The sequence below is a fragment of the Argopecten irradians genome, chromosome 7 (genome assembly GCF_041381155.1).
Source record: "Argopecten irradians isolate NY chromosome 7, Ai_NY, whole genome shotgun sequence".
NCBI classification, from domain to species: Eukaryota; Metazoa; Mollusca; class Bivalvia; order Pectinida; family Pectinidae; genus Argopecten; species Argopecten irradians.
In genome coordinates this window covers 32839682-32863316 of record NC_091140.1, presented here as the reverse complement: position 1 = coordinate 32863316, position 23635 = coordinate 32839682, and the positions used below count along the sequence as shown (strand labels likewise).

General features: G+C 34.3%; 1 protein-coding gene across 2 annotated transcripts; it reads left to right on the top strand.

Moving 5' to 3' along the window:
* The first annotated feature begins 2126 nt into the window (after positions 1-2126).
* Positions 2127-20557, top strand: LOC138328189 (uncharacterized). Of its 2 annotated transcripts, none has more exons than XM_069274873.1 (6): positions 2127-2194; positions 2350-2452; positions 10846-11210; positions 13682-13753; positions 15094-15174; positions 15334-20557. In XM_069274873.1, exons 3-6 carry the CDS (start codon positions 10853-10855, stop codon positions 15900-15902), a joined length of 1080 nt encoding a protein of 359 aa, XP_069130974.1. In that variant the 5' UTR covers positions 2127-2194; positions 2350-2452; positions 10846-10852; the 3' UTR covers positions 15903-20557. The 2 variants fall into 2 exon arrangements, with proteins under 2 accessions (XP_069130974.1, XP_069130975.1); XM_069274874.1 differs by having other exon boundaries at positions 2129-2194; positions 11100-11210.
* Positions 20558-23635: the final 3078 nt, after the last annotated feature.

Genomic DNA, 23635 nt, shown 5'->3' with positions numbered 1-23635 from the left:
GAGTTTCAATTTCAAATAATTGGTGTTTGTAAAATCGACTTGTTTAATAAGAAGCACAAACTTTTCGCGTTTTCCTATCCAATAAATTACTTTTCACATTACATTTAATATGATTTCGCGTTTTCATGTCACATCACTTTTCATATCGATATCATTTCGCGTTTTCATGTCCCATAACTTTTCACATCGATATCATTTCGCGTTTTCATGTCCAATAACTTTCACATTGTAACTTCGCGTTTTCATGTCATTGATTTTCATGATATTCGCGTTTTCATTTCACATTATATTTTCGCGTTTTCATGTCTTTTTCACATCGATATATTCGCGTTTTCCAATGTTTCCATAACTTTTTCGATATTTGCGTTTTCATGTCCAATACTTTCCATTGATTATGCGTTTCAGTAATCATTTTCACATCGATATCATTTCGCGTTTTCATGTCCAATAACTTTTCACATCGATATAATTTCTCGTTTTGATGTCCCATAACTTTTCAAATCGATATCATTTCGCGATTTTTAAATCATACGATTCTGCTGTATATATGTCAAATTATGGTCAGTAGTTTTCCCGTTTTCTCATCACTAACGAAAAACGTGAAACTGAATCGTACGCAAAGATAAGTTGGTTAACTCCATGGCACACGCACGATTTACATTGTGGGAAGTTTTCAATTTTAAGCTTGTATGTGAACTCACAATCTTTAGTTGATTAATATTTGTTTAGATTTTTGAAAATATAAAAAGCGCCATACGGGCTAATGATTTGAAGCGATAAAATTACTATTATACAAAAGATGTGCTGTGATATTAGGAAATGAAGCATAATACAAATAACATCTCTAATGTTTTTCTCAGTCTTTATCGGGAGGTCATCAATAACCACAAACAACTGTTTTTTAATTACATGTCGGCGAATTCATGGATCAATTAGTCAAAAATGCAAAGCACGTGCACGTGTATTTAAGTTGCGCACGGAGAATATGGCTCAATGATAAAACAACCCATAAGATGAATAACGAATTCAAATCAAAATTGATTTGGTCACTTTCCTTATATAGAACATGATATAAGGATATCATTTCGTCTATTAGAGACTTACTTTATCAAAATCTCTGGGTTTTTTCCCCAAAATTGCTATGTACATGTATTCCCAGATGCAAATATATAGATTTATGAAAAGTCATAAAAATGTTGATTTAATTTTGAAACAATTTTAGTTCACTTTCGCTTGCATCTATGCAATAATTAAATACATACAGACATATTAAAAGACATCATAGTTCAAGTACAACTTATCACAATATGTTGGTTGTAGACGTATTGGCTGTAAGAATAAGGCTCCTAACGAATGAGCGTCCTCTGGTTTGTAGATGACGTCGACGACTTTAGATCGAATCTAGATCAAGTAAAACACTCAAACCCATAACAAGTACTCCCAAATGTGAATGAAATGTTCCGATTTTATGTTGAGAAATGTCCAACATCTAATACTGACTCATACATAGGCCTAATAATAAATTAGTTTATTAAATTATTTTTTTCTATCCAAAATCGTACTCAAACCATCTAGAAATTACTGAACTTTTACAACATATCAAAGTTATTCTTTTATATTCAACTACTTAAGAGTTTATCTTAAAAAAAACCCTCGGGACATACAGAGGTACATCTGCCGATCATAAAATTGGAGGAGTTGCCAAACTATTTGTAAATATGTTACTGGTATTGTGTAGTATAAAAACCCATTTCGTTCCAGTTTATAACTTTAAATGCATGGTATCTTCATAGCACAGCAATCGGGCATTTTCGGGCCTTTTCGGCAAGAACGGAAAACACCAATTGGATCACCTCGTCATTTGAATAAGTGTACGAGGTGTTCCGATGTTGTGGCACAATATTCTACGAAATCGCGCGATGTCATCCACAACTTTCTGTTTCAGTTTTAGAATAATAGTTTGAGAGTGAGACACTGTGGTTTTTTTATTCATACTTATGAACAATTTATGGTATGGATTTTTATGGTCGTTAATCGCGTTAGACAGGTGGTCGTTGAATACAGGTCATATATATAGTAAATATCCTCGAGAGAATAATTTATAATTTAGGTCACATATGATAGCCTATTTTTAAAACACAATCACATGACTTTGCAAATTAGACCGTTTCCGGTAAAATAAGGACGTAAACAGGTTTGTTTGTAGAACGTAAACGGCTATAGTGTTAATTTGTACACTTTTGTTATCTGCTACATATGTACTTTATTATATGGTTAACAACAACTTTAACACTGTATTCCTCGTGTCCACAACATTCACCCAGACATTGTACACATTGTTTGTTACAGATAACCTCCATACTATAGATAACAAAGAATATCACCTACAGGGAAGTAGAATAACGTAAAAAGACCAAAAGACAACGTTCATATACACTGACTACAGATAACGGTATGGTATACACTTTTTATTTATACTATTTTATTAATAAATCACATATTTAAAATTTGGATTGCCTATATTAGACACACTGACCCTCCCATGATAACGCGCACTGATTAACATGTAGCTACATGTCACACAAAATGAATCTTCAAATTAGCGATATAATGGAGCGGCTAAGCATGAAAATCGTTCAAAGTTTGAAGAAAGCATGAAACTTTGCATATGACTTCTTTGGGACATACGGTTTCAGGAAAAAATGGACCCCCAAAAATCATGTCCCCTAGCGGCCGCCATATTTGTTTTCAAAATGGCCGCCAAAAACCACCTTCTTTGACCCATAACTCACGTTCTATACCAGCTAAACACAAACTTTAAACGTCTACACCCATATTGTTGATACTTAGTAACATTCTAGTAGTGTTAAACTTCATGTAGAAGAACCGCCATTTTGTATTAAAGATGGCCGCCAACTTTGCGAGCTATATCTTTATATTTAATGCATTTAAATGGATAATCTGACTTTAAGCAAATATAGTATGAGTCCTTTTATTTGTGTAGTGTTTGATACATACATAATTTGATTCTTATTTTAATTTCAACATGACAGCCATTTTGAAATCCAAGATGGCCGTTTAAATTAAAGTTGTTTCCGAATTTCACTCTGTTAATTATCGAGCAAAAAATCAAGTTAACATTTATTAACGTCTACACCCATATTATTGGTACTTATCATTGATACTTAATACTTATAATTAGGATCATTCTGGTAGTGTTAAACTTCGTGTAGAAATACCGCCATTTTGCATTCCAAGATGGCCGTCAAATTTACTATGTGCCTGTATCTAGATATAATGATAATATAATGATTGGCTAAGCTGACTTTAAGCAAATAAAACACCTGCAAGTACAGTGACTATTTATATTTTGTAGCTTTTGATACAAAATAATTCGATTCTTATTTAGTTTTCAAAATGGCCGCCAATCTGAAATTCAAAGATGACCGGCAGCATTAAATTAAAGGTACATAAATTAACCGAAACGGCTGATAATTTATGAAACATAACTTCAAAAGTTGAGTCCCAAATGTTATAAACTTCTGTAAATATTACACTTAGCATTATTCTCTAAACCAATATGAATAGATTAATTGAATGCAAACCTTATCATTTCAACCTTTGGGACAGGTCATTTTTACGCCTGAAAGATTATTATTGTTCTAGCTAAGCACAATTTTAAGCCTATATTTTCTAGAATCAAATTTTACACGATAGCAATATTTGTCATTCTGGAAAAACAGTCATACAGGAACTCAGTGCTTTAAATCTAAAAAGAGGCTTGGGCAGAGACTTTTTAACACAAAATGTAAGTTCATATTTAATTAGAGAAAAATCCTAAATTGATCTGTGAAATCTTCAAGGATATCTTCACTACATCATCACAATAACCTATTGGTATACTTTACACTGTCTACAAATGCAAGATGTGCCAAAACCTTATAGAAGATACTGTAGAGACTCATTAATGTCATTCGGAAGAAAGATATGCTATCTGATAAACTGTAGAGAGCAGAGCAGGTGTTTCCTCAAAACCAATTGAGGATCATCTCCTTTTTGAAAGTGGAATGTAAGATATTATTCCAGAAGAATGGAAATATTCATGGCAGCTAACGGATATATTTTGGCTAAAGCAAGAAGGCATTCAAGGCTTCAAATGGTTTCTTATGACTGCAACTATTTAATGCATATGGATGATATCACACCTCTATTCCTGACCACAGCAAGGGAATTATCAGAAAATATTTAACCGAAATCACTTTGGCAGTCATTCGAGAGATACTTTGTGTGATGGAGAAATATCAGACTTGCAGGCAGAAGTACTAAATGCAAGGATATCATTTGGGATTCGTCTTCCAAAGGAGGCTTCATGGATGAGATGGTCGCATTTATATTGCATAACCACGTTCATGCTCGGCCGTCAACCGCATTTCAGGCAATTTTATGCGGATTCGGGGAAGATATTACCTCTATTGTTAATAATCAGAGAAAATGTCAGAGAAACTGGTTCGATGTAATTCCCAACGATTCCAACATCAGGTGACTCCACTTAAGGAAGGACTCCGAGTAAATTCATCGCAAGGTTTTGCCACCAAAGCTTGGATGTCTCCCTCGTCTGACGTAACCCCTGGTGGTACGTCAGTCAGTTTGACAGTAGTGGCACTAGAATTAACCACAAACAAGTCCTTGCGAAGATAGCCATAAGTACATTTAAGTCAAAACTTAACAAATATTAACTAAACCTCCGAGCTAGAACTCCCAATCTCATTACTGAAGATGAAGGTGTAGAAGGCAAGACAGATAATGGTGTAGAATTAAGAACATATATGAAGCGCTATGCTATCAGTGCAGTATATGCAAACTAAATCCACCGAAATCGCACAGCCAACGTCAGTAAAACATGCATACGGCACCAAGTACTGGGTGAAAATATATTGTAGCGATGGAGAACAGAAGAACAATAAGCCTTCAAACTAAGTGCAAACAATGGAGATGATAGAGAGTATAAACAAAATTAGGAACACATAGACAGCTAACTAACTTAGTCAGATATTGGTCATCTGGAACCTTGCCGCTGATTTTGCCACTAAGAACTCTTTGGCGTTCTACAACCTAAGCTCCTTAAAAAGTATAGCGGTTGCTATGAGAAGGCGCTAAGTAAATTGACAGACATCATGAAAAGAGAAAAAACAAAGAAGCCCTAGCCACTAAAAGAAAATACTTTCATCGACTTTTATAAAGGTAGATAGGGATGACAGACGTCTGTATGATCTGAAGAAGGCATTTATACATAAACATGAGAAATAAGGTGGATTGTGTTCTCAGACACCATAAGGTGAAATGTATGTCTAGATGTTCTCAAGTGGTTATAGATGACTTGACAGTTCCAAAGGAGTTACGCTATGAGGAAGAATTTGAAAGGAGGAAGACGAAGTATTAAGATTTGGTAGAAGATACCAATATACTAGAATGTAGGAATGGGTGTTCCTGTTTCCTACACGCTCAACTTAAAAGCTATTACCAACATTGAAAGTATAATGGGTAGTGACAAGAAATCGACTGTGGATTTACTGTCAAAAACAGAAGAGAATGCACCCTATTGATCGCAAGGTGACAAGGTATTTGTTAGGTGTTATCTGCAAATGGGCAGTGATTTGGTCAATCGCTGTTGACTTGCGACTTTGAGGATGTTCGAGTTGATAATTCGATAAAACCCATGAAAGATGATCCTCTAATGACGCAAGCAGAGTTGCATTTCAAAGCATTGCATATACAGTTTTTTGCTCGATCACTTACAGAGGGAAATACGGAAACAACTTTAATTTAAACGGCCATATTGGATTTCAAAATGGCTGTCATGTTGAAATTAAAATAAGAAATAAATTACATATAAATGTATTTATGTATCAAACACTACAAAAATATAAGTACTCTCACTATATTTGATTAAAGTCAGCTTATCCATTTAAATGCATTATATATAAAGATATAGCTCGCAAAGTTGGCAGCCATCTTGAAATACAAAATGGCGGATCTTCTACATGAAGTTTAACACTACTAGAATGTTCCTAAGTATCAACAATATGGGTGTATACGTTTAAAGTTTGGGTTTTGCTTGTATAGAACGTGAGTTATGGGTCACAGAAGGTGGGTTTTGGCGGCCATTTTGAAAACCAATATGGCGGCCGCTAGGGGCCATGATTTTTTGGGGTCCATTTTTTTCCTGAAACCTTATGTCCCAAAGAAGCCATATGCAAAGTTTCATGCTTTCTTCAAACTTTGAACGATTTTGCCGAAAAATCGACCTTAGCCGCTCCACTAATACTAACGCAAGACTTGTCGTGTAGCCTCATTCTTAAGTCACAAATAACAGTACTAGTTCAAGCACTATGCATTTCAGTCAGGTGGATACAATCTGTGCTGTATTAAGGCGGGAAAGCCTAACTACAATGTATAGGTACTTCAGACCACATGGACCTGGCATGAATTTCAAACCAACAGTATACATGCCAAGTCAATCAGAAATAAGTAAAAAAATTACGACGATATACATAATAAAAAAGAATTTAAATGGATTGACTTGAATACATTCTTTATATTATAAAGATACTCTGAATACACCGCTTAGCTATTTGTGTTATATCTCCATGCATAGCATAAACACTATATTCTCTATATTTGTTCTCGGCATATCTTAAAATTGAAATGAAATAACTATCTATATTAAAATGATTATTTTAATGTGTCATGCTTGCATTATGTGTCTGTGAACTAGTTTTGTTACAACATTGTTTGGAAAATAAAATAAATCCAAGTAAAAAAACCACACACACTAAGTTCATAACAATCCTACTTTCATTAGCATTAACCATGTTTGCCATAGTACATCTTATATGTAGCATAGATGTTTACATGTTAAGAAAAAACAACAATAACAACAACAACTGAAATATACATTTTTTGCATATTTTGCCAAAATTTACAAACAACACAACAATTTGGGAGTCAACAGTAATACTCAAGGTTAAGCCCGACGCATAAACACTTTTTAACAACTAAGTTATGTCCAAATACAGAAGTGATGTATAGGCATACAAAAATCAATAGTTAAGTGAAAGTAAAATGTTTTATTTCTAAAGCCTAAATTGACCTTATTTCAAATATTCCATCTCAATGGTATTGCTGATTATCACAGTTTCTTGTCTTACCTATCCAACAAAAGCTTTTAAGGCTGTTACAGGGATATAATTATGCAATTTCCAAGTTGTCATCCTTTTTTTAATGTAGCGATTTCAACTAATGTTGTTGGCAATCAGTGCTGTTCATTTTTATTTCATGATAACCATTTAAGTTAAATTTGGCTACAAAGTTGGCAAGTTAAGCAAATATCTCTATTTTTCTGAATTTCTAAATATTGATTTGTGGCGATTTTTTTAAAGTATAAAACAAATTCAGATCTGTTTGAGAAAAAAAAACAAAGAACAAATCCGTTGCAATTATCTTGGGCTAAACCCCTATTTTTACTTGACTACAATATAGGCCATGGGCTAGGAGGGTCCCACATGCATCCCCCCCAAAACCCCCGAACCAATATTTTTCTGAACCCTTATGACCCACTGATCACAAATCTAAATGTTAACATTGCATAAGTTGGGATGAACTTCCGGTTATGACGTCATCAAGATGGCCGCCATCTCGAATTTCACTAAAAATTGAAAAATAAACGTTAACATTAACATTTTTCAACCGAAGTAGACAAATGAGGTATCAAAGTGACCACAATTGAACAATGAATACATATCAGGACTAAAAAATCCAATATATGTAGTGATTTCTACGCAGGAAATGAAAAAAATCGGATTTTAAGCTCAAAAATGGTGATTTTTCAGCAAATTTTTCATATTTTGCTTGAAGCAGCAAAAATGTTTCCCAACAGCAAACTATTATTTGTGTTAAGTTTTTTAACCACTTATCAATAAGTTTAAACAACAACAACAACAAAAACCAATGTTAACTTTGTACAGGTTCCGGTTATGACGTCATCAAGATGGCCACCATCTCGAATTTCACTAAAAAATGAAGAAAAGTCATTTCACTGATATTTTTCAACTAAAGTAGACAAATGTGGTATCAAAATGACTACAATAGAACGACAAATACATATCAGGACCAAATAATCGAATATTTGTAGTGATTTGTACGGAAGACATGAAAAAATAAGCTTTTAAGCTCAAAAATGGTGATTTTTCGGCAAATTTTTCATGCTTGGCTTGACGCAGCAAAAATGTTTCCCAACAACAAATTATTACTCGTAATCAGTTTAATTTAAACTCCTTTCAATCAGTAGAAACAAAAACAAATACAAAAATATATAGAAATGCAAAAAAAAAGAATTATTGTTATACTCCAATTTTGTAGATTAGCAGCGTCTCAAAAATAATTATTACAGCACAACACCTACTGATAGGGTAACAAATGTAACCTAAGCTAAACCTGTGTTTCGGTTAATATCATTTACAGTTCCCAAAGCGTTTGTGTCTTTGAAAATGAGCAGATTCATTGTTTATTTCCTATGCATAGCTTAAGCAAAATGTCAGATGGTTACTACAATGTCACTAATATGTCTTTAACTGGTTCTCAATGATAACCATTATCATTGTGCGTGCTTTCTCGCCTCACTGCACTATCCATTGAAGAGACTCGGCATATCTGGTAGCTGGTACATGCAGTCCGAATCAGAGTACTCGAGATATCAGTATCCAATTCCTCGAAAGCCAGAGCGCAGGAACAACAGGTTCAGGGATGTGGGATCTCTTTCAGATTCTAACATATCGTACGTACTGTTTCAGACTTCTCCGACATAATGGAAATTATGCCAGATGCACATTCTTCCAATGGTGGAATTGGTTCTCCTTAGCACATAGCTCCATAATTCGTATGAAGTACTATTCATCAATCTTGTGGACCCTCGTGCAACCATAAATGACACAGGTGATATCATCGAGGTCATTAACGAGGGCATAAATGTTAAATAATTTTCATTGGTCTGACTTTTCCTACTCCCTTGAATGTGCTGGTTGTGTCACATCTGGTGTATGCGCAAAGAGACCATTGAAGACTCTCCCGTAAAAAGTTCTCTAAAGTGCTTTCCAGACTTGGCAAAGAGTGAAACGTCACTGCAGACCTCATTCATGACCTCAAAGAATCCACCTGTGCCACCTATGGTCACTGAGGTTCACAAGAATGAGGAATTGTGCTTCATACGAATTAAGGAGAACCAACTCAGCCCTCCGCAGAATGCTGATCTGGTGTCTTTTCCATCATGCCGGGGAAGTCTGGAACATCTATACGATATGTGAATCTAGGTGAAACTAGGTTAAAAAACAGGAAGAGCTCCCACATCCCTGAATCCGATGTTTCTGATGGTAACCCGGTAATGTAATGTCACATCAGGTCACCGAAGACGACACTCTGGCGAGAAAGCACGCACTACGAAAATGATTAGCATTAAGAACTAGTGAAAGAAATATGTGACACTGTAGTTACCATCTTACATTTCCTTGCGTTATACACAGGAATTAAACAATGGATGTGCTCATACTAAAAGACACAACATGTTTCGAAAAGTGTCATGGTATTTACGGAACTTTAATTTGATACCCTAAAGCTATTAGTTAGCGTTTTGCTGTAATAATTCAGTTTGAGAGGCTACTAGTCTACAAAATTTTTAACATTAAAATGGATTATTTTGAAGTCCCACTTAGATATTCAGCCAACTTAAAATTCAAATTTGTTAAGATATCAATCGTCAATAGCCAATGTTATATTCAGGAAATTCCAAGACACCAGGAAGCTGTAGTGTTAGCGGTTTGGAAAAAATAACAATCATATGCCGCATCCGGTGATGTTTTGTAAACCAAATGATGGTATAACAATTCTCTTTTGCATTTCTATATAATTTTGTTGTTGTTGTTTTAACCGATTGATAAAAGATCAAATAACTGATTGTGAATAATAATTTGTTGTTGGGAAACAATTTTGCTGCGTCAAGCCAAACATGAAAAAATGCTGAAAAATTACCATTTTTGAGCTTCAAATATTATTTTTTTCATTTCCTGCGTTCAAATCACTACATATATTGGATTATTTGGTCCTGACATGTATTTGTTGTTCTATTGTGGTCATTTTGATACCTCATTTGTCTACTTCAGTTGAAAAATGTCAATGTTATGACTATTTTTCATTTTTCAGTGAAATTCGAGATGGTGGCCATCCTGATGACGTCATAACCGGAACTTATAGGATGTTAACATTGGTTTTTGTTGTTTTTGTTACTTAAACTGATTGACAAGTGGTCAAAAAACTTATTAGAAATAATAGTTTGCTGTTGGGAAACATTTTTGCTGCGTCAAGCAAAATATGAAAAATTAGCTGAAAAATCACCATTTTTGAGCTTAAAATCCGATTTTTCATTTCCCGCGTAGAAATCACTACATATATTGGATTTTTTGGTCGTTGTTCTATTGTGGTCATTTTGATACCTCATTTGTCTACTTCGGTTGCAAAAGGTTGCAAAATGTTAATGTTATGACTATTTTTCAATTTTTAGTGAAATTCGAGATGGCGCCCATTTTGATGACGTCATAACCGGAAGTTCATCCCAACTTATGCAATGTTAACATTTTGATTTGTGATCAGTGGGTCATAAGGGTTCAGAAAAATATTGGTTCGGAGGTTTGGGGGGGGGGGGTGTGCATGTGGGACCCTCCTAGCCCATGGCCTAATAGACATTGAGAAGCCAATTGTTTCTATATTTTAATATTTAAATAGTGTTTTACTTTGTAGGGACGTCATGGCATGTGACAAAAAAATCTCCCAAGAAATCATAGATTTACACAATGAAATGGTGCTTGAACTCAAAAAAGAAGTATTTGGAAATGATTTGATTAACCTAAAAATCTTGTTCAGTAATAATAATCCTCTTTCCTCCGCTGACTTGGATGATATCGAGGATATTGGAGCACTCGTCAGATACCTTGTGAAGTATAATACAATAGAAATAGAATATAAAAACTATGAAAAATTTATACAAAATCTAGAAAAGGTGCATAAAAGAATGGCGAAAATGGTCAAGGAATATGTCCAAAAAATGAACTCTGTGGGCTCTGTAATAAATCAAAGTGGAACTAGCGACGTACCCCCTGGGACAGGTAACTATCACAGTGTATTTTTTAAATTTCGTATTTGCGAGTCTGTATAGCGGTACTCGATCACTTGCTAAGACAAATGCAACAATGGATAGTGGATAAGTTTCGCCAATTTCATTTATTCTATACATTTTTGTTGTAATCTTCAGTTATAAACGGCAACATGGATAGGAAATTTAACTACCAGTGACTAATGAAATGTTGAGTGTTAACCAGCATTAACATTTGAGACACTTTTGTGAGTTGATGTGCTGTTCATCATCGTAGAATTGAGACACTCGCCTAATATTTTGCAGTATTTTAAGGTATTCTGTCTGGCTTTCATTATTTCAAGCACCATCACAGGTTTATAAATTAATCGAACAATATAAAACACATAAATACATATTTAATGGACACAATATTTTTTACTTAATCGTTGTAGGATGATCAGTTAAAATTGTATAGTCACTTGCATTGTATTGAAACTGACGATGAATAGTTGCTTGCGAGGACACTTGTATAGTCGCTTGTTATAAAGAGGAAATATATTCAGTGACAAAAGGCTCTGAAGTTAACAAAATAAACATATATCAGTCTAACAGAGTTATCAAATACACTATCAATTTAAACGTTTAGTCAACTTTGTTGCACAGATCATATATAGTCATTTACAATCTAGATGGAGTAAATGCAGTTAAAATGCAAAAGAATGCACCACATTGATACTTCAGGTATAACTTTGATTTCCATGGACCAGTCATTACTTTCTTTTTTTTAATGTCAGAATTACGGAGAAAACAAATCCTTCTAGAATCATAAACGAAAATTACTAACGTCATTTCCATATTTGGAAATGGCTGTTCACTTACAAAATTATTTTCATATTTTCGTGTCTAAAGTTATTCCACGGGGGATTCAATTTCGCGATTTAAACTTTTGTTTTTACTGTAATGCTATTGTTGCGGTGATTGATTTCAGGCATTGGGTATTCGTAATCGTGTAATTTCTTATCACCAACGAAATAAGTAAAATCTTATCGCACGCGTAAATATATGTTGGTTTCAAATATACCTTATAGGGAAAAGAATAATTCCATTAGTATGGACAAATATAATGTCAAATTTTTTAGGCTTTCTGTCCCATCATCAACACACAAAAAGAACAAACAAAATTTCCTGTTAATGACGTCGTGGTCAAAATGCACACATACTCACATATTTTTATTTTGAAATAATAACACATATAGTCTGATTAATATTAGTGATGATAGTGATGAGCACTTAATCCACCCTTGTGCGTCTGTATCGATTGGTATGTACATATTTGATATCGTTGTCGCCCGGGAATCACGTAAAAAAAAACTAGATGACGAAAATTTACACTTTTTGTTTATATGTTTCTCAATGCTGAATACATCCTGTGGCCTAAACGTTATCATATGTAAGTTCATTTTGCTTGAAAATTGTTGAAAATTAGAAATATGAGCGATTTGTAATGAGATTTTAGCGCAAGTGACTATACAGTATTTTTTTGAATTAAAACAAGCGACTATACATTAAAGTAACAAGCGACCATACAAAAATTGTTTCGTGTATGCATATTTTAAGATATGTTTTAGCCGCTTTCTAATTACGAATAATGTAGAGTAAAGAAACTGTAAATAAAAAAGTAATCAAATTACTCATATAAGTTACAATTATAACTAATATTTCAGGAAAAACGGTTGAAAACGCAATTTCGTCCGAAAACGAATCACATTTTTGATCATAATTCAGTGATTACACTTCGATTCTTATCTATTGCTAACATAATTTTCAAAATCATGTTCATGAATTTGTTAATATACATGTTATAAGGACGTCTATAATGTTAAACATATTTGTAGTTACGAATAATGCCGATATTTGGTTTTTACCGACCTGTACACCATGCCTGTTTTCATTCATCCCACTTCGATACTCACAATTGCAAGTGACCAATCTGATTAAAACCAGCTGTTTGATACTCCGCTAACTTCGTGCTCCGCTAGTTTGTAGCGGAGCACGAAGTTAGCGGAGTATCAAACAGCTGGTTTTAATCAAATTGACAAGTGACGATACAAAAGCAACTAATGATTATACTATACACTTCCGTTCAATTACATTAGGAATATATGTTTTTAACTTTGAAACCTTTATTTATCACAATTATCTATCAATACCATTCTATCTATTATCATCTTTGTATGTAGAATCTGAATGTGAACTATAGCTTCTAGAATTAAGTTTTGCCCCAAACGCGTTTATGGAAAGATGATTTAAGAATTGATGTCACTAATTTGGTTTACAGACTTTGTGAATCCGCGTTACAAAATTTATTTATAATTATAAAGTTATGCACGAATTATATTACTTAAAGTGAAATTTTAAATATGAGATTATTCAGTTTGGATTGATTCAGAAACCAATTATCACTTCCATCACATGTATTATATTGCATGATCTTTAACACAGAATCATCCACCGAGCATATCGGAATCACACCAGAGGCTGCTGCACAAACTTTTACTGAACCATCTAGACCAGGTATGGTACAACATGGTATTAGAATATTTGAGCCTATGCTTTATCGAACGAACCCTCCCCCCACCTCCTTATTTTTTTGGAAAACAATACAATAATATATAGAAACAGAACAGTCTATGATGTAAGCAATCGGAACTCCTCTGATGTAACCGACGTACATTAATGTTTTACATCCGATGTGTTCCGATTGACCATCTAAGTGGCGTTTCAATACATTTGGTTGATAGTTTTAGTGTATTTTTATATAAGGTCCTCTAATGATGAACTCCCCTGGGTTCATCCTATTATGTATAATTAACAAGGCATTACAGTAACCAAGGCTTTTGAAAATGAAGATTTTGTTTCGATCGTGACTGTCGATGAACCTTATTTAGCGGAGTTATGGCCCTTTAAATTACTAAAAACGTCATTTTCTGCCATTTCCGTGCAAGAAGTGTAAAAAAAATGTAAACTGATTTTCTTCAAACTTAGAAACAAGATTAAATGCCTTAAGGACTCGACCAAGTTCTATTGCGACTTTCAACGGACCTTATTTAGCGGAGTTATGGCCCTTTGCTTAAATAAAAAAAAGTCAGTTTCTGCCACTTCCGTACAATAACTGTAATAAATATTAACCGATTTTCTATAAACTTGGTGACAAGGTTGAATGCCTTAAGTTTAAGTGCCTGGCCAGGTTAGATCAACTCTTTCAACGGATTTCATTTATCAGCGTTATGGCCCTTTAATTTACTACAAATGTAATTTTTCTACAGTTTTTAATGTAATAACTAACAAATGTTAAAACTAAAATTGTTAAAACTTGGTAACAAAGTTAAATGCCTTAAGGGCTGAGCCAAGTTCGATCGCCAGTTTTGGAAGATCTTACTTAGCAGAGTTATGGCCCTTCGATTTAATAAAAAAAGTCATTTTCTGCCATTTCCCTGCAATAACTCTAATAGATATTAACCGATTTTCTTCAAACTTGGGAACAAGGTCAAATTCCTTATATAAATTAATGGCTTGGCAAGTTCGATTGCCACTTTTGACCGACTGTGCAATAATCGTAACAAATGTAAACCGATTTTCTGAAAAGTTAGTATCGAAGTTAAATGCCTTAAGAGCTCAGCAAAGTTTAAAATCACTTTCAGCGGACATTATTTAACACAGATTATGCCCTCTTCATTTACTAAAATTTTACCTACAATATGTCCTGAAAGCGGGGGATGGAAACTCCACGAATTTGCTTGTTTGAATTAGTTATAAATATCACTTGTAAATATCTCACCGTTGTTTCTAAAAAAAATTATCATGCTCTTTGCTTGTAACATCTCAAACTTTGTATTATACAATACTTGATACAGGACAAGTCGGAGCGGACTTTCATCTTCCCCATAGAGCAACTGAGCAGGATGCTGTGACTACAGACTGGGGAACTGAAAGAGGTATGCTGATTATAATACCAAATATCTGGTTTCATTCTAAACTTAACGCTATAATTGCTCACACGATTTTTCATTGTGAGAAATGCATATTTATGGGATAAATGAAAAATAAAATTTCTTAACAAAAATTGAATTTAATTTTGTGATATTTTTTATCAGATTGGCAATTCTACCTGGACTGGTTGTCGGAAAAAATACCCAATGAAATAGGTCTTGTTGCAACATATCTTGATATTTCGTCGGATAAACAAAACTCGATTAAATGTGATCACAACAAAAGACACGAGATATGTTTCCACACGTTATGGGAATGGTTTAGGAGCCGGAAAAGCAGCAAGGACAATATTGGAGTTTTACATGAAGCATTAAGGTTGGCGGGAAGGACAGATATAGCGGATTCAGATACATGTATACCAAAACCATCATTATTTCAGAACGAAATCCGAATAACCGGGCAAGAAAAAAATGTTACTGAAAGAGATTTACTAGAAATTTCGAAAAAAATTGGAGAGCAATATCCGTCCCTGGCAAGGTATTATGGAATCAAGGAAGGCCAAATACAGGCGTCGAAAGGTGATCAAAAAGATAATGTACAAGCTCAGGCCAATAATATCCTTCAGAAGTGCTTAAAACAGAAGCTCCTTGAAACACGTAAACAACTATGTGACGGTCTTCACTATACAGATCGTATAGATATAATTGAAATGCTAAATCGCGGATGGAATTGATATGCTTATAAGCAAATGGTGTTTCCCTTACACTGAAAGTCATTTACTGCTGAAGACTCTATTGCTGTGTAACATATTGCATGATCGTAAAAGGCGGCTAAATTTATGATCTTATCGTTTCTTTTCTTCCTAACTTACTTTCTTCTTCCTAACGTCTTCATTGACACCGCCCCACCTTTGAACGCTCGTCCATGTGAGGTAGGCTCTGGGTTCTATACCCTGGCCGATATACACCAAAGTTTTCAAAAATGATAGTTTCTGCTCCGACTGCTTAGCGTTCGGCATACAGGGAATGGAATCGACCGTTGTCAGTATAATGTGACCAGGTGGAGTGTGTTGCTTGGTGTCTTCTTATATTTTCTTAGATTGGTGTTATCTGGTTTATTAGTGCAGCATTCTTGTCTTATGTTACAATCTGTGAAATAAACTGAATCGATTAATACTCTTATGTCCGGTGTCTGTGCACCAATTTAGATGTTAAACGTTAGGGTCACCTGCAAACCAATTTATTTCGTGAGCGACTAGAAAGAGCAAAAATCAGACGCTGCGATAAAGTCTCAATGCGCAAAGTAGACCAATATGGCTTTAAATTCGAAATTAAATCGCCACGAAAGAGTAGCTAGGCATGAAAACGCAAAATTAAATCGGCGCTAAAGAGTAGCTAGGCATGAAAACGCAAAATTAAATCGGCGCTAAAGAGTAGCTAGGCATGGAAACGCAAAATAAAATTAAATCGCCACGAAAGAGTAGCTTGGTATGTAAAAGCAAAATTACATCGCCGTTAAAAGTAGTTAGGCTTAGAAACGCAAAATGAAATCGTCGCGAATATAGGTTGATTTACAGTACTTTTTGTGAACGTTAAATAATAAATTGTTAACACCAATGTGAAATGACAAAAGTGAAAAAACAAAAGCAGAAACAATCGCATACACCAAGTCATAAGAGTACAATACACATCAAACTTTTTCTTTATAAATCCGGTTTTTTTTTTTTACTGAGACGTGCTCTGTACTCCTGGTGTTGGTTCGAAGACTCGTCCGTTGGAAATTCATGCTTTAATAAGTAAGTGAGTAACATTTTGTGGTCCTTATGTCCTGTCCGTATGTAGCATCTAAGTCACTCGACATCACTAGGAAACGAATCACTCTTTGCAAAGTATGTAATATACGTAAAATAATGACAATAACATTTACTATATGCAGCTAACCATGAGATATCTTACAGCGAATCATTGAGTATTCCGCGGATACCATAGAAAAGTCCTACTTTATATCAGTTCTTGGTCGGACACACTAGAGGAGGTAGAAGGGGGAGGTGGGATGGGGGTTCTGAATATCAAAGGTGCTCTATTTCAGCGGCGAGGTACCGCTATAACATTGTAACGAGGAGATAAAATCTAACGTATGGAATAAACGGCCTACCAGTCCCATTCATAAAAGGGTACTTTACACTATCTACTCACATGATTAATTTTTAAAATTCATTTCATACTAAGAAATAAGAAACATATGATCATTCATTCATCGATTTGCAGAGGAAAATAAAAGAAATAAAGAGGCAAATGTTTCAATTGACATTTTATTCGGTATTTCCGAATAACAGCATTCACGGTGTGTAAATATTACAACCCCTCCTCTCTCTCTTTCTCCTCTTTAATTTGAATGAAATAGTGCACATGGAAGGTAACTTTAAATACATTATATTTTCACATTTAATGTATGTGTTAGATGTAATACAATATGTATTTGATATATTAATTGAAAAAAATGCAAGCATTGATAAATGAAAGAGTGCGCATGAAAGGTAGCTTTATGTACATTGTATATTTACATTTCATGTATGTATTAGATGTAATTTTTGATGCAGTGTTTAAAAAAAGAATAAAAAAAATGTTGGGAGCTTTTGGTGGTGATTAACATGTTAAAAGCGCTTCTTGATTCGTGAGTATGAAAATTACGCCACATACAACCAATCTGATTATGGCAACCGTTCTATACCTACAGTCGTGATGATGCATGTAAACTGTAAACGAACACTTTTTAGAGGTGTTCTTATTTTAGCATGTTTACCAGGGAAATGCTGAGTTAAAATATGTATGTCTGTTTATCGTTTATTCCGTCTATCCATATTACAGAGTTAGCTCCCTTGCGGATAGGTATCATTGTTGCGTCATTATTTTGTGAACGCAATTAACGCCATTTCATCTGGAAAAAAGTATGACGTTACGCTTGCAAAGACATGACGTCATAATCAATTCCTACTCGCAAGCAATCTCGAACAACCAGGGTTCATTGCGAACCCCAAATTGTAGGGACTACAATGCACCCAGGGAGAGGTTGACTTGCAAGGACGGATAACTCAGTAATATGCAAACACAGAATAATAGCAAGGATGATGATAATGGTGCGAATTCATTACGAAATGCCATAACATGTTTGCTTTTGCATTAAAATATGCCTGCGCTAAAATACCGAATAGTCCAATTTTTCGCGGTGTCGACTGAAAAGGAGAGAACTGGATTTTAGCGGTTTTAGATTTTTGCGATCTGACTTGTAGAGTCATCATTGCTCAATCCTTATTAAATATCTCGCGTAACAACATTGTACAATCATGATTTTTGTTTCTTTTTATATTTATGCCCTCATCCTGTTTGATCACAAGATAATTTAGTTGAATTATACTGAGATGATTTCATAATATAAAAATGATATCAATATGCAAATTGTCTGCTTTTCCTATAAATGGTTAATTTCCAAAACACGTCACGTGACCTCAAAATGTAAACATTAATAACGACATGGTGGAGATATAATGGTTTTATATTGTGTCATAGTGATTGGTGGAGACGACGACCCTTTTATAAATATTCGTGTCGATAATCTGCTGTTTTACAAAACATTTAACGGTATCAGTTACTCGAACAACATGTAAGTTGAAACGTGACAATAGATGTGTACCGATTCCGCTGAACAGATAACCATACTGGTGTGCATGCAAATTGGCATTATTATATCATCCTGTGCACTACACAAGGCTACTCGACGGGACCATTGTCACGGACAAAACTATTAACGAGTACAATGGTCACTCCCTCCCCCGGGAAAGAGCCTAGCAATAACGCTGGTCCCGGGGGAGGCGATGTATCCGCCGACATACCACCACTCTTTAGACATGTCATGATATCGTATGAACAAATACGTCTCCAGCAACATTGTGTAGCCTCTTAATGGGATTTTGATAACTAGCTATACGGCAATAGTAAACTGTAGCACCATGACTTTAAAAATGTACAACAATGGCCGCGATAGGCACGGGTAGACAGGTAAAATTACGACCGTGAATTATTAATATTTTGGGCATATTGAAAGCGCTGGAGCAGGGAGGCTGAGTATTGGCTCCAAACGACTAACATTAACAGTCGCTGAAACAGGACCTTTCGGGGTACAAACAAGGGAATAAATCCCACAAGGAATTGCATTTAAATATTTCATAAGAGGAAAATGATAAAGTGATAAGAGTGTATTAGCTTGTCACGCAAAAGTGGCCCATGAAATTACCCGTACATGGAATAATGTCACCACGGGACGAAATGGCTGTCATCACGCTGAACGATTAGATATTTGATAGGCAAACACAACTGCTGTTAATAGAGTGATATTTATATATAGGCAAACAACATATTTCACACAGACAAATAAATGCCACCCCATTACCGTGGCCAATTGTCATTTATTTCAGTTTTGGATATAGTTACCTTCAATCATTGCCATTTTAACGTAGAGCATCACATATTATTTCACAAAGGACGAATGGCTGTAAAGTACAGGAAAAACCGCTGGTATAATTCGTTTTCTGATTCATAATTACCACAAATTGTCGATATTTATCATTTCGTCATGTAATACAAAACATTTTTTGGTTATACAAGTTTTGGGATGAAATCAATTGACAATTTGATTTCGCAGAAACATGAAACATTTACGATTTTTGTGCGTTGTTTACCACTCATGACAAGATGAAAACTCTTGATTTCTAAATCTTTGAAAGGTTGCGAAAGGTTGGAAATTGATCATGATCTGTTTAAGTTATAAAGTTATTGAACTTTGTTTAAGCTAAATGTGACAGTTTCCTCGCTCACTTCTGCTGATGGTTATCTGACAATGGTATATAATTTCATGGCGAGAAAAACATTTTCACGATGAGAACCAATCGCGATTTTACGTCACCATCGGCTCATGACTGCTCGCATAATTTTAAGCATCCACGAAACACACATGATTCCAATAAGCATACAAAACGGAAATTTACGTTTGACAGAGATATGTATTGGCCATGAAAATCTGTGGAAATGGAAAAAAACATTTATGAGTACTAAAAAATTTTATTAATTCATTTCCAAATATTAGAACAATTCCAATTCAGTGACTTTTTTAAAATGTAAATCAAAGACGGTTATTATGAAACTGTGTATTAAAATTTCAACTCAAATAGTTGAAACGTTCCCCATATGATTTCTAATTTACAACTATGAATATATTCCATGTTAACACATTTATCGTTTGTATTATCATATGACCATTTTTATGAATATTTATTACAGTAATACGCCCACTCGATTGATGATGGCGATGAACAATAAAATCTATTCCAACTCCCTTTTTAATATTCCTTTATTATTGCGGTTTTAGTGTGTTGGTATATGGAAACCATAGAAACATGTTTACAAATATGTTAGTTAACTATATTACTTCTATCTTAACTATGTATGGTGACCACTTTATTTTTGCGTAAACTATATATATTTCGCGTCTTTCGCGTAACATTTCAACATATTTGCTGATTAATAGAATCTTACATGGGTCTGTGAAGTGGACAGAGATATCTCAACCCTCGTGAAAGATTATAGCCGGTCAACCCAAGGCTTGCCGAGGGTTGACGGCCAAAATCTTTCACGAGGGTTGAGATATCCCTGTCCACTTCACAGAGCAATGTTTGATTCTTTTTCTCCCATACGTAGTAGAAAAAATGATGAGATTCCACTTGGTTTCCAGAATTTTCTTCGCACCATTATCACAGGAACGTCGTTATGCGTCAAAATTGATGACGTCATCTACAATGCGCGCCGCATTATTGTCTAGCGCCGCGTTATTGTCTAGCTCGTGTGAGCTGTCTTACACCCCCTTGTGTAATATAGAGATATCTTTTCCCTAGCAACCACGGGATATTCCTGTGAAGTATGGGAGAAAAATTAATTCGTGATCAAGAACTGGTAACTATGTTTGTAATTACGTTTTATATAATTATTCGCGAAACATTTAAATTCGCGTTTGAGTTTTTTTGCGAAATTACGCAAAAACTTTATGTCGCGGAAATAAAGTAGTTTACAGTATCTAAAGTTACTGAATAGACGAATATTTTCGATGGTAAATTTTTTTTACAATTCGGTATAAGAACGACAAAAATAATTTTTAGCGGTTCTAAATTTTCTCGCGATCTGGCATTAGAGTATATATGATTAAACCATTTCTCAATATTTCGCGGATCTAATTTTCGCGATCAGAACAATGTTCCGCGAAATCGCGAAAATAACTAGCTTTACGGTAGTCAGCTTTAAAACACATTTTGACAAGATTGGTTCGGCTCCCACATAAAAGTTTTATTTTTCAAAGTTCTGTTGTGAATTAATCTTATTTTCCAATATCACGTATGCATGTGACATTTTATCAATATCGGAAATTTCATAGAGAATTCAAAGATTCAATATGCCTGAATATCTTAAAACCACCTAACAACACATAAATAAATTCCCATATTTATGTATCCTTGCTAGATATTGTAAAAACCCTGACTAAATTTTAATGAGAAGAATTTAATTTTTATGAAATAAATAATCCTAGAAACTAAATCATTACTTGCTCTTTCGTTAATTTCATTACAACTAAAATGTGTGGTCAGTTGGAAATGTTAGTTTCCTTTGTAGGTGTTCAAGGGCGGTGTACAAGTGACCTAACCCTTTGTCCCTAGCCAGACGGGTATATAATATTAATGGCTATCCCCATATGCCCTTTGACCTCCCTGCCAAAATAACCAGGGTCAGACACCCATTCGTCTGTCCACGGATATGGGATGCGCGCGCGCGGATTGAACAACAGGTTTTCAAATTAACCTACGAATGTCCTCCAGTATGTGAAAAAAAATCTATCGTCTGAAAATTCAGCGTCTGTAGAAGTCTTGTTTCATACTTTTGTTAAATCTAAAATTTTGTTTTACATTGTAGTTTCCGTATAGCCGTGTGGCGATTTAATATGAAAAAAGAGAGAAAATTGTATTTAAGTTGTTTTAATTTTTTTGTGATCTGGATTTTAATATTTATATATATGTGTATATATGATTCAACCATTTCTCAAATATTTGATATAATAGGAATGCCCATTGAAATCGCGAAAATAACCGGATATATTGTGTATTCTGTCAAAGATTTATAAGTCTCATATACGTCCTTGATTCTGTATATTCCGATGTAGACTATATATTACATTTTTTCGGTTTTTATGCTACTTATTTTAGCATTGTGATAAGTAGTCACAGATATACTTATAATAAATTGACGATTCAAAGAAATAATAAAGGGAAGTATCTATTTGTTAAATCTGTATTTATTGTCATATCTATTTTGCTCATTTTGTTATATCTCTCTCATATTGAAATTTTGTATAGCGATGAATAATGCATATGTAAAAAGGCTGAAACAAGTGTGACATTTTCCCACACAAACCCAAATCCTGATAAATAGGCAAGATTCTAGAAATGCAATATTTTCCTCCATACACACTTACTCATTATTTGCAAAAAGTCATAAAATGGGCACATTATTCACTAATTCAAATCACGTGTAGTTGTTTTAATTTACATCCTGCAAACAAATATTCATATTTTGTTACTTAAAATATGAAACAATAAGTGCGAAAGTAATCAGGAAATCCTGAACGTTGTATTTTTGAAATTGAATTTATTTACAACATTAATTTGTTGCAAATAAGCACATTCAATATGCGAGTTGTTTTAGGCAAAGGTTAGTAAGAATTTGAGCGGGGCGTGAGGGTGTAATCCTTTGATCGACCAATTAAAACTGAGGTGTATTAATCGTTACCTGCTATCGTTTGTCTGATAAGGGGTTACTAGTATAACATATGGCATGCAACTACCATGCTAATTATAATGTTATACTCAAATATTAAATTCTCTTTACATCATTTTAATTTTTAATAATACAAGCAATAAATGCACTTTAAGAACAAAAATAATAATAAAACAAACAAGAAAGAGATTCTGTATATATAGATAACACAGCTTATGAAATGTGTTTGAAAACTGAAGAAATATCAGTCAGCCTTCAACAAATTTGTTTTAGTGAACTAAAACTATTGCATTCAACAGTTTGAATACATGTAGATCAGCCCAATAGTAAAGGAGTAGATGTGATAGGACCAGTATTTGGCCTTAATTTTTCAGGCCGAAAAAATTAACTCTGATCCCCATCAATTTCATATCAAAAAATATTCTCATACTTGCCATTCATCAAAACATATTTTTTTATAAACATGTACACGATGTGTCCTACCTATGACGTCATCAAATTGATGATTTTCCTCTTCTCGCCAAATTTTGCTAGAAATTGATCATCTTTAGGATCCCTGCCTTTGGATCCCTGCCAAAATGTCTAAACTAGACAT